We start from the raw sequence: 12,844 nt of genomic DNA, 5'->3' as shown, positions 1-12,844 counted from the left end.
GTTAGCACTTGATAAACTGTACACATCTAAAATGATTGATTTGATATTTTGAAGATATCAACACAATCAAGACAAACATACTCCTCACCCCCAAATACTTCCCTGTACCCTGCTGTCATTCTGCTCACCTGGTCTTCATGAACCCACTCCCTCTTTTCAGGCAGCCACCCATATGCTTTCTGTCACTGTCTTTTTGCATGGTTTGTTTGTACTATATTTAAATAATGGAACTATATAGTTAGTGCTCTTTTTGTCTTGCCTGCAATAGTCAATTTTTTTTATTTTTTTGGTGGTCCTGGGGGTGGAACCCAGAGGTTTTCTACCTCCGGGCTATACTCCCAGACCTATTTTATATTTTATTTGGAAACAGGGTCTCACTACATTGCTGAGAGCCTCACTAAGTAGCTGAGGCTGGCTTTGATCCTCCTGTCTCAGCCTCCCAAGCGTGGGGATTACAAGCGTGTGCCACCACACCCGGCTTGCCTGCAATATTCAGCATTGTTATTTTGTGATTAGTCCTTGTGGTGTCTTTAGGATGGTTCGACTAGAGTTTGAATATGTCCTCCAAGGGAATATGTGTTGGTAGCTTGGTCTTCAGTGTGGTGATGTTGAGAGGTGGAAGGACCTTTAAGAGGTGCTGCCCAGACAGCCAATCTCTGTGTTCTGTGTTCTGGCTTCTTGCCGCATGGCGTATTCTCCCTCTCACTCACTCTCTCTCTCCCCATGCATAGTACCATCTGCCACATGGTGACCTGGCCAAGGAAGTCCTCATTGGAGCTGAGCCAATGTCAGCACCATGTGAGCTAAATAAATCTCTTTTCTTATAAAATGTACAGGCTTGTGGGTATTTTGTTATCTGGTGTATTCTGTGCCTCCATCCTAGCATCAACCATTTCTCCAAGACACCATGGTTCTTTACTAGATAAGAGGATTTGAAACCAAGAACTGGGCATGAAGTATGTTTCCAATGGGTTTCTGGGGTGTTTTATTTCTAAGTTCCTTCACCTGACAGAGCTAGGAAGTACATGTATGGTTACTAACCTGTGTACATATATAATACTTATATTACTTATATGTACATATATATTACTTAGCTTACAATGCTAAGCTAAATGTGACTTCATACTGATGTCTCTGATTCTAACCCACTACAACATGGATCATTCCAGCCTTAATGAATCATCTCTAATAATAATAATGCCACTATCTGGTATTTTTGTGCCAGGTATAGTACCAACCTATTTACAAAGATTACTGCAAATTTAATTCTCAATATAACTTTATGGGGAAAAAACTATTGCCCATAATTAGCAGTTGAAGAAACAGAGGTACTGAAAGATGACATGTCTTCCCTAGATTCACATAGTCAGTAGCACCGGGCTGGCATAGGAGACCATGTCTTTGAGACTTCTCACCCACTTGGTGGCAGGGAACCACTTTGTCCACATTCACTCAAGACTGGGAAGCCTTTTTCCTAAGCACTTAGAGGTTTAGCCACACTTTCCGGCTCTCTCAGCATTGCTGACTATGAGCCTCACCTCATCAACACTGCTCCCTACCCCACCACACAGGTGACACACTACGTGGGGGACAAGCTGCCAAGTTACAGCCTGACCTGGCAGCTCTAGAAAAGGGGTGCTGGAGCCGTGACCAAAATCAACCCAGTCTGACCCCATGACTTTTCCACCTCTGGCTAAGCCCTACTGCGTGTTATCCTGGGTTTTGGTGACTTGGTAGTAATTAACTCTGAACAAGAAGCTCTGCTTTCATGGAGTTAAAAAAAGAATGGCATTTTTCCCTTGTTAATTAAATCATCAACAAGAAAGATGAATGTGCATTTGTATCTTCTAAAATATCAAAGGCCTGATTAGTACGACTTATGTTCAACCTCAGGCTCTTTTTTTTCTTCTTTCCAGATTCCTGGAGGTAATAGGAGTCCAGAGGTAGAATGTTTTTTTACCAGTACTCAGTTGCTTGATTGATCACTCATTCATTCATTCATTCATTCATTCATTCATTCTTTTCAGGCACCCTAGAAATTTTGTCTCAACCCACTGAATTGGAACATCAGAAGGGAGCAGACAGGAAAAAAAGAATCTTTAGATCATGTTGAAAACCACTTTTTGAAAAACCCACAGCCCCCTTTGGTCCTTGTGTTCTGTTTGGCAAACTTTCCCTGACAGTGGTAGTTTTACTTGCCAGAACCACAACAAAGGGGGTCCTTGAGTTTCCCTGGGAGTGTTTCTTAGACCTGTGCCTCCTAGACCTCACAAAGGTGCGATTGTTGCTGGCTCGCTGGCTCCCAGCACCTGAGGGAGATCAAAGGCACTCTCTGATGCCAGCATGACCACAGTCTCGCCCTCATGACATAACATTAAAGCTGGTGATTAATCCCCTTGGCCCAGAAGGTCTCTTCCCACTCCCAAGTACAAAGCAGGGTGGGGGTGGGGACTGTATTCCAGTACCACACAACATAATAAACTGGCATTTTTATGGTCCTTAGTCCTTGCAAACAACTGCAGCTGCCCATCATATTCGTTAAAGCCAAAACAGTTGCTTCATGTGAGCCGTTTATGTCACTGGGAAAGTTTCATAAGAATCCTCACCACTTTGAGTGTCTCCCACTTGCTAGGTTCTTACAGACATGATGTTATGTTATCCAACAAGCCTCTGAGACAGGCACTCCCCCTAACCAACTTGATGAATGAAGAAACCTAGGCTCAGAGAAATGGTCTAGTGGGATCACAGGGTTGCAAACTGCAGGAGTTGGTGTTCTGGCCTCCAACTGATGACCCAGAAGCTCCTGCGCTCAGCCCTGGCAGGCACCGGTGAACAGCCACAATATAGCCTGGTGGCAAGGAGACTGAGCTTTGGAACCATCCAGAGCAAGATCTCAGTTCTCTGCTGTAAAACTTAATATTTTCATGGCCTTAGAAAAAGTCCGCACCATCCCGTGAAGAGAGTGAGACTGATAAAGGGGCACTGCGATCTCTCATTCATTTCCATCTGCTTCTGTGCAGAAGTCTGAAATGAAGCAAGTGAGGTGAAACTGCCTGAACCTCAGCCTGAACAGGAAAAGCCAAAACAGATGTGTCCCCTGAAAACAGAGGAAGATGTAAATAGGTTTACATCAGCGATCAGTGGAGACACATGGAAAAGCAGAGAGTCACATCAAGGGACCCACGAACTGGCTTGCTGTGGGGCACATTCTGCTGGGGAGACCTGAGGCCCCTGTGGGTTGCTCCTCCAGTGGCAGCTTAGCTTTACCACTGGTTGCTGAAGGGGAAGACATGTGGGACTTACCAACCAAGTGAAGTTAGTTCCATTTCACACTTTGCCCAGAGACCAAGCAGACAAGGAAAGGTGCTTCCTTAAAGTCTAGCCCAAACATCACTTGAGGAAGATTTCTGTAACCCTGGATCCCTCCCCAGCAGGCAGTCACGGTATCCTTACTGCCCTACTGTTGTTGTGTTGACGATCAAGAGCCAGTGCTTGCAAAGGGCTGTATGTGAAATACTTTACACTGCATCACTCAATCCCACGCTATGGGGAAGACACCCCAGCTGTTCCACATTTTGCAGAAGGAAAATCTAAGGCCCAGAAAGTTGAAGGACCCTGCCCAAGGAGCCATGCTGAGCTGGTAGAGGAAGTGGGATTGGAAAGCAATCGGGCAGGCTCTGCCATCTTTGCAAGATGGAATGCCAGGTGTGAGAACACCTTGCAAAATGCTTGGCACAGAGCAGATGCTAGGTGTCTGTATTTGGGTCTTCATACTGTATTGTAAAATCTGTTATAATTCTCTCTTTTATGGAAGAGCCTATTTCATCCCTGTTTCCCTAATGTTTAGCACAGCCAGGACTAGAGAACAGGGATCAGTATATATAAGTAAATGCCTCAACATCTACTTGAGGTATCTACCAGTAAAAAAGACTCAGAGGTCCCCACAGTTACCAGCAAGTTTCATGTAGAACATGATTTCTTTCCTCGGCAGAGACAAGCTGCCCTGGGCTGTGTCCAGCTAGACTCTGCTCATCTCCCTGCTCCTCCCCCACTCTCTCCCCTCTATTGTACTCATCTGGGAAAAATCCAAGAAGTCGTCTATCTCAGTTTAACAGAGTAATGACTTTTAAATAAAAATATGGTAGAAATGGGTACTTATCGAAATGGAATGCTTTCAGACTCATGCATTTAAAGAAGATATAAATTTTAGGGCAGGCACTAAATTTTAACTGCAATCTTGGAGAAAGCCTTTCCATTAATTCGTGGAGAAAAATTAACAAAGTGAAAATTGCTTATCAGTGTTCTTTTAGAGTCATGATATGCAGCCTAATTCTATAGATCATCAGGATGCTCCCAGGGAGATGGATTTATATTGATGGAGAGAAAGCTCAGAAGCCAAGGAAAACAGACACCCCTTTGTAAGGAAGACTCAGCTACCCCTTAGGGAGAGATGGGTCTGGGGCTGAAGCTTTGCCGTCTTTGGGCCTGACTTCTCTTGCTACGCCTGGGTTCTCTGGCTGGGGTAGCTTCAAAAGGAGACTCAACCCTTTCATACTTTTAAAGAATTAGGTCCTTGAAAAGAGACTTGGCAAATATAAGCAAGGCTGTAGGAGGGAGGACTGGGCTTCTGGATCAATGAAGCCCAAGGACAGGAAGGGAAGCCAGGAGGAAGCGGAGGGGTGGAAGAACCAGCAGCTCTGCACCCCCTGGGCTACTTCCCACCATACATGGTCCTGTTGCTTTTGTGCCCTGCGCACTCACCCCCATGTGACAAGAAGACGTTCCACAGATGACAGCCAGCCGTGACGTCACTGGCTGTCCCTCACAGACGAGGCCGTGACCCCTCACATCTGCTCCAATCACTCCTATGAGAAAGTAAAACAAAACAAATCTTCTTTAAAAAAAAGAAGAGAAGAAGATAGAAGGACAACTAAAAACAAGCATGAAATACTTTTTAGAAGCCAAACAGCAGAGAGAAAGAGTCCCATGCAGGGGCCAGTTTCAAACAGAAACCAAAAGAGCACATCTGTCTGCCCGGCGTGGGAAAACTAGCAAACATGTTCTGTTTTCGCTTCATTCTCGTCCACATAGACCATCCTGGCTTGTGATAGAGATAATAACAGCACTTTTTATGTATCAAAACCTGTGGCTATCAGTTGTTTTGGTGTTCACTAAATGCCAGGCACTAGGCTGTGTATTTACAGGGCAGTTTAATTTAATAGTAATGCTGTCAAGTAGATGTTATTAATTCATTGGCAGACATCACAAAAGAAACCAAAGCTGGGCTTTGTGGCCCACACCTATGATCCCAGCATTTGGGAGGCTGAGAGGAGAATTGTAGGTTCCAGACAACTCTTAGGAAATTAGTGAGACCCTGTTTCAAAATAAAAAATTTAAAAAGGGCCGAAGTTGTAGCTTGGAGGTAGAAAGCCCCTGGGTTCAAGCCTCAGCACCAAAACAAATAAACAGACAAAAAATAAATAATAAATAAATAAAAAGAAAAAAAGAGAAAGAAACCAAGGTCCACAGAGAACAGAGCTAAGTGACTTGTCCAAAGTTGCACTGCCAGTAAGGAACAGAGCCCGAGGGAATCTGATTTCATGTATCACATTTCACTCTCAGAGAAGGCAAAAGCAAGGGTCATATGTTAATACTGAATCTTGTTGGCCTCCCTCGGTCACCATTCTAACTTCCACTGACTGCAGAACTCTAAGTTGAAAGAGAGGGCACCTAAGAGTGAGTCCCTGTTAAAGAACGGCATGCAGCAGAGTTTCTCATAAATGGCAGAAACTCGGGCTTTACTGCACATACTGCATTCTTTGGTACTTGCTAGCCAAGTAAAATTCCAAATATGATTAGAGAGCTAATTAGAGCTATTTGCCCTCATTGATTCAACTAGCCGACAAACATTTTTGTGTATAACATAACATCCTAGGCATGATATGGGAGCCACAAACAATAAACTATGCCTAACTGCAATAGGAGGCAGGTGAGAGGTGCTGGGGAGGGCTCAGGCCCTTGGATGTGGGAGAGAAAAGCTACCACTGACCCCATCGGCTCTACACATCAGCACAGCGTATCACCCTGCTTTCAGTCTCTTGGGCCCCTGAAGACATTTGCATTCACCCTTCCCTCTGCCTAGGTTGCCATCCCTCCTCCTATCTGCTAACTTCTATTCATTCCTAACTCAGATGCTATTTTTCTCAGAAAGGGCTTCCTGGATCTCCCAGGAAAGAAGGGATCTCCCTGTAGAATGTTCTCATGCACCACTAGACTTCCCAATAGAAGGAGCACTGGTAATTTTGAGGCATCCTACACCATCTGCTCCCCTTCTATAACAAAAGCGCAGGAAGCTGGCACTGTCTCACTCACAGGCTCAGCGGCCCATCACCTGCTGCAATTGCCAGCGAGGGCAGAAAGTGAGAGCACCAATGCTTGGGGTGACAAACCCCTCTCTCGGGGTGCTCATGATCTGTGAGGGAGAGAGAACCCCAAGATGAAGGCAGGGAGAGTCAGTATACATTGAGATTGGAAGGAGGTCAGTGCATACCAAGTTCTACAGGTGATAGCCAGGTGAAAGGCAGAATGGGGGTGTCTCATCAGGCCACAAATCCCTGAATATTGAAGGCACTGGCTGCTTAGCAAGCAAGCCTTTCTAGAAAGCAGGATCTAAAATGCCACAAGCAGGAGTCTTACAGCTTTCTAGATTTTTTTTCCATTGCTTTTTCCAATTCTACCTTCTGGACACAGCCACTTGCTTACCTCTGCTATTGTTCAGAGGCCCAGCAGCAGGGGGAAGTACAACTCTTCCAAACTCTTTGTGCTGGTATCACAGTAGATCCCAGAAACCAGGCAGCTGAGCTCTGAGACTTAAGCCTGCAAAAGTCCTGGGATTATTTGTTTTTAGAGTCAGCCCCTGCTCTGATCATGTGGAGAGGTCACTGTGCAGACCATTGTTCCCAGACCAGCCAGCCCTGCTTAGAGACCTGAGGGCTGGAGGGAAGGGGAAACCATAACAGGTCTCCCCCAATGCCCTCCTCTCCGGGGGAGGCTCCAGCAATGGCTGCTTCCCTCTGCCTCCAGCTCTGCTTCCAGGTACTGGTATCCTCCACTCTCCGGTCACTGCCATACTACCTTTTCCTTGGACCCTTGGCCTAGGTGGTCACAGCTTCCAATCTGTTGATTTCTAAGTTTCTCAGTTCTTTGATCACAAGGTCAATTTTGTTTGTTTTGTTTTGTTTGTATGATATTCCCTTTTTGTTAAACACTTGGAGAAGTTTGTGTTTCTCTGGGTAGACCCAGAGTAATACAGTTCCCCATTCAGGGCAAAAATGCTTTTGAACAGGAAGAAACCTCAGATATAAGATAATTTTAAGGTCGCATAGATAGAAGAAGCAGTTTCAGGACTTGACCTTGTTCTCTCTGATTCCAAAGCCCACATCCTTTCTAAACTCTCACTTTATGATTTTATACTTGTCTTCTATAAAGGAAATATACTTGGAAATGTTAGTTCACCATGAAACATACTGAGTACACTGGGCTAAGAGAAAATCTGAGTTTGGGTCCCAACTCTGCCACGAGTTGGATCAAATACCTTCATCTTTACAGTAAGAACAGTGGGTGACAAATGGAGATCCTTCCTCAGGTACTCTCAGTATATAACACTCAGTGCTTCTGATGTGCCAGGCAATGTGCTCCTTGGCTGGAGACATGAAAACCAAAAAGTCCCAACTGTCCAGTCCTAAGGAGATTTAGACAGCCACCAGCTAGGCTTATACAGACATTGCAAAAGGCAGGTGGGTCCCGGTTTCCCCTCATGAGAGGATCCACACTCTCTGCCTAATGTCACCCCTGACCCAACACAGTACACATGGGCAATGCTCTCTGATACCACATGAATCTGTTGGCATCCTCATCTTCCTGTGCCCTACAGAGCTCAGAAAGGCCAAGGACAAGCAGAGAAAAGCAAAGAGAAGGTGGGAGGAGCTTTCTCCTTTTTGCATAAACACATTTCACAATCTGTAGAAGAATCACAGGCTGCACATGTACATCGGGAAACAATTCACAAGATGAGTTTTTGACAAGTGCAGCTCTCCGCGACGCTGGGGCCTTCACATGACTGATCAAGTGTCAGTGTATTCTGCATTCCTCAGAGCGTTTGAGGGGCAAAATTAGCAGAAGAAAGAAACACACACACACACACACACACACACACACACACACACACACTCACTCACACACACACACACACACACACACACACACAAACACACACTCACTCACACACACACTGGCATATTGAACTGTGTTTTCCCTGAACCCTGTACAATACCCAGCTGATGGTAGTTACCTGGTACATTTTTGTTGAGTGAAAAAATAAGTAGTAGAAAAACAAACAATTGACTCAATGAATCAATTCTGGGCCTCTTGCTTAGTGTCAGGCACCCTAGGAACATACATATAACATATATTTTTCATATCTGGTAATGCATTTAGAAACAAAAATTTTAAAAAAGGAAAAGTTACCACTTCATGAGCAGCTCTCTTATTTACTGTTTCTTCCATCCAACCATCTATCTTCTATCCAAACATTTATTGAGTGCCTACTATGTTTATATAAAAGAAAAAAGAGATTTTGCAAATGTTATGATTAAGAGTATGTTATCCTGTAATTTATCAAGCCACAGCTGCTTTGAAAACTTTACGGGGTTATGTAGAAGAAAAACATCCTATGTTCTAAAAATTTGTGTTATAATTATCTCCCACTTTATAGCTACATAAAGTACTTTATAGATTGCAAAGCATCCTCAAACACTGCACCCTTTATTTAATCTTTAAAAAAAACTCTGTGATAGGTACATTTGATTTCTAGTTCACAGTTGAAAAAAAAACCGAATTTCACAGAGGTGAAAGAGGTGAAGTAATCTTGTCAAATATATTTAACTACTTAGAGGCAGGATGAGGGGCTCGAACTGGGGTTTTCTGTTTCCTAGTCTAACTCCCAGTCTGATGTTGACATTGTAGAAAAGATTCTGTTGAAATAAAGATCTTAGGCATCTTCTTAGAAGATGGAAAAAAAAATGAGAGGAGTGTGGGACTTACTTAAGACTCTTGGTTAGGCCATTTGAAGGAGTAGACTCATCATATGATAAAGTCAGCCAAATGAGTTCAAGGATAATCTGGCTGAAACACAACATAGCAGCCATACAAGTGGACACTGATTCCAAAGCCTTAGTTCTTCCTCAGGATCAAACTTAGGAGTTCCTGCATGCTAGGCAAGCACTCCATCACTGGGCTATATCACTAACATTTGGAGGGAGGTTTAATCTTTTTTTTTTTTTTAACTTGTAGGTTCCACTCCTTCAGGTTAAATTTACCTGCAGAACTACAGCTGTGGTTGGTTTTCTGTCTCCCTTTCCTCTTTTTTTCCTCCTCCTCCTCCTCCTTCTCCTCCTCCTCCTCCTCCTCCTCCTCCTTCCTTTTCCTTCTCCTTCTCCTCCTTTTCTTTTCTTTTCTATTCTTTTCTTTTCTTTTGTGGTTCTGGGAATTAAACCCAGCAGCCCTATTTTATTTTGAAACAGGGTATCACTAATTGGCAGAGGTTCTTGCTAAGTTGCAGAGGCTATGATCCTCCTGTCTCAGCCTCCCAAATACTGAGATCACAGGTGTGCACCACCATGCCCTGCAGCTCTCCCTCTCCCGGCCTCTCTTCCTTTTTCTCTTTAGGTGGGGGTCCTCAGGGATCCGGATCGTGACCTACACTTTGGTGCCTTTCCATCCTCAGTTGTCCTCTTAACCTTGGATGTCCTATTTAAACATACTTTTGTGAATCCCTTCTTATCATGTGAACTGATGAAAACAATTTTAACAGCTCAATTTACTCTATATATTTAGGGGAGCAAATCCTAGTTTCTGTAACATTTAACTCTGTAACATTATTTGATAACACATAGCATTGACACTTATAGTAAATATACTTCTGTAATATTATATATTAAGAATAAAGGAGCTGGGCATAGTGGTGCATGCTTGTAATCCCAGTACTTGGAAGGCTGAGACAGGAGGAGCACAAGTTCATGGCCAGCCTCAGCTGCTTAGTCAAGCTCTCTGCAACTTAATGAGAGCTTGTTTCAAAATAAAGAATAAAAAAAAATAGAACTAGGAGTGTAGTTCAAAGGCAGAATGCTCCTGAGTTCAATCAATATCCAGTACTGCAAAATAATAATAATAATAATAATAATAATAATAAAAACTAAGAATTAAATTGAATAAATAAACTAAGAATTAAAACCAGGTCAGTGGAACAAATATACTGGTACAGGTTAGAGCATGCCTAGCTCTGTATAAATGTTTGCTGTTTTATTAGTTTGTTATTGTTATTGATGTTTCTATTACTACTTTTTTTTTCTTGGTCCTGGGGATGGAACTCAGGTGCATTCTACCTCCATGTTACACCTCCAGCCCTATTTTTTTTTTTTTTTTTTTTTGCGGTGGTGGTACTGGGGTTTCTGGAAGCTCTTCTACTTCCAGGCTACACTCCCAGACCTATTTTATACTTTTTTTTTCCCCTCCCAAGTGTGGGAATTACAAGCATGTGCCACCACGCCCGGCTTCCAGCCCTATTTTTTATTCTCTATTTTGAAACAGGGTCTCACTAACTTGTGGAGGACCCAAGTAGCTGAGGCTGGTTGTGAACCTGCAATCCTCCTGTCTTGACCTCCCAAATATTGGGATTATAAGTGTGTGCTACCATGCTAAGGCTTATTACTACTTCTTTTTATCTCTGTTCTCAAACCTACTCTGGAAAGACTTGAATCTCACTTACATGCCCTTAGGCAAATCCTTTACTGTCTCAGAACCTCAACTTCCATATCAGAAGAACTTGATAACAGTATTTACCTACAAAATTGCTGAGTATTCAGTAAGATGTATAGGAAACATACTAGTGTTCTCTCTCTTCTTTCTAGTACTTGGGAATTGAACCCAGGGTGCATTCTAGCTCCAAGCTATACCTGCAACCCTTTTTGTTTGAAACCTGTTCTCACTAAGTTTCTGAGGCTGGCCTTGAACTTGCAAATCTCCTGTCTCAGCCTCCCAAGTAGTGGGATTACAGGTATGCACTACCACGCCCAGCATACTATTTCTCAATAAATGGGAACTATTCTATTCAGGAGTTACTGCAATGCCTGGAACAAGCAGGGCTTCAGGCAGCCAGTTTCCACACATGCCTGGATGTGCCTGGTTCTTAGTCACTGAGCATTTGCTTATGCTGCTGCCCCTGCCTAGAAGACCCTTGCCGCCACTGCCCCTCATCCTCCAACAATCTATTTGGAACATGCACTCCATTCTGAAGCCTCAGATGGCTTTCTGGACCACATCATTTGCATCCCGCAAGTAATTCAGCCAGGCAAAACAAACCAGGCCTCCTTCCTTTGCACTGCACCTCCTGACTCTGTGCAGCTTCTATTATTGCATCTGTCATTTATCTGTGTGCATAGTTGAATTCCTCTACTAGACAATGAGCAAACTGAGGCCCAGGTGAATCACTTTTATTTTTTAGTGACTAGGTAATAATTGTACCTTGAGTCTTGATACCACAGTAGATCACTCTTTGTGTTGTTGTCATTGAAAGAGTGAATGCCTAAGGCATAGACATATATTAGTAAAGCATGAGGCATTTCCTAGACAACAATAGCACATTTCATCATGGACAAATTCTCTGCATCTTACATATAAATACAGTAAAAACAATGCTGAAGAATTTTTGAGTGACAACTTACAGGCAATAATAAAGTCACTGGAGCCTTACAACATACCTTTGTTTAAGCATGTCAAAAATCATTGGTAAAGAATAAAGGATCCAAAATGCTTGACATTGTGCTTGACACTGTGCAAATAAAATTTTCACAACAATATTGCAGTAATCACTAAACTGTTTTACAAATAGGAAACATGAAAAAAAAAAAAAAGATTTTTCAAGTAACTTTCCCTTCCTGTGCTGTAGTTTCTTGATCTGTAAGTTTGGGATGATGATCATCTATAGTGTATAAAACTACTGTGAGAACTGAAGAAGTAGAATGAGCCTGGGACACAAGTACTCCACACATTGCCACCATTACTGCTGTTATTGCTGACAACGCTCCATCTCGTTTAATAGCAGGCCTTGGCATGGCCAACCATACACTGGCATTCAGCTTTGTGCATGCTTTGCCAGAGCTCTTAGGCTTACTTAGATTGATTGAAGCATCTGTTTTTTGTCCTTGAATATACAGCTGATGACAGAATAATGGCAGGCCCAGGGGGATATGGAAAATGAGGTACCAGGTAGTAGGTACAATTCAAGCTAACATTTTAAACATGGCTGAGCATAACTCCAAAGCTGTTTATATCCACTAAAGCCACAATTACATGTAGCACCATTCACACTGCAATTCAATTTGTGATGGCATTCATCATTTCTGTCTTAATCCCACACTCTTCTGTGACCTCAACCAATCAGAAACTAATACAGGAACCTGATGGAAGTACAGGGAAGAAAGCAAAAAACAGTCCCTCGTTTAACTGGGTTTTACTCCTATGCTCGTAATTTGTACAAAGAGAGATCAAATCTCAAAGATAGGCTAATATGGAATAGCTTGGGAAACTGAGACTTAAAGAACACTAGCAAAACACCCAGTAAAGACAGAGTAATAATTTTTTCCAGAAATTCCATTCTTCCTAACCTCTAGATTATTTGCACGTTGTCATAAATAACTTTGTAAAAGACATTTTTCACTTGCAGGTATTGGGAATGGTAAAGTGTCAGATGAAATCCACTCCAAAGTGCCAAGTGGAATCACAAAAA

At 42.9% G+C, this 12,844-nt stretch overlaps 1 protein-coding gene across 4 annotated transcripts in view; it reads right to left on the bottom strand.

The window, feature by feature from the left end:
- The window catches only part of FGGY (FGGY carbohydrate kinase domain containing), a gene marked incomplete at both ends in the record, with an annotated part of 387,201 nt that overhangs the window by 174,417 nt on the left and 199,940 nt on the right, over positions 1–12,844 (bottom strand). For all 4 annotated transcript variants that reach the window (XM_080692605.1, XM_080692604.1, XM_080692607.1 and 1 more), the window contains one exon: positions 4,762–4,865. In XM_080692605.1, the coding sequence (XP_080548731.1) occupies positions 4,762–4,865 (104 nt within the window). The remainder of the gene's footprint in view (positions 1–4,761; positions 4,866–12,844) is intronic.

Source organism: Muscardinus avellanarius, assembly GCF_963383645.1.
Source record: "Muscardinus avellanarius genome assembly, chromosome: 3".
NCBI classification, from domain to species: Eukaryota; Metazoa; Chordata; class Mammalia; order Rodentia; family Gliridae; genus Muscardinus; species Muscardinus avellanarius.
This window is presented reverse-complemented; position numbering and strand designations above follow the sequence as displayed.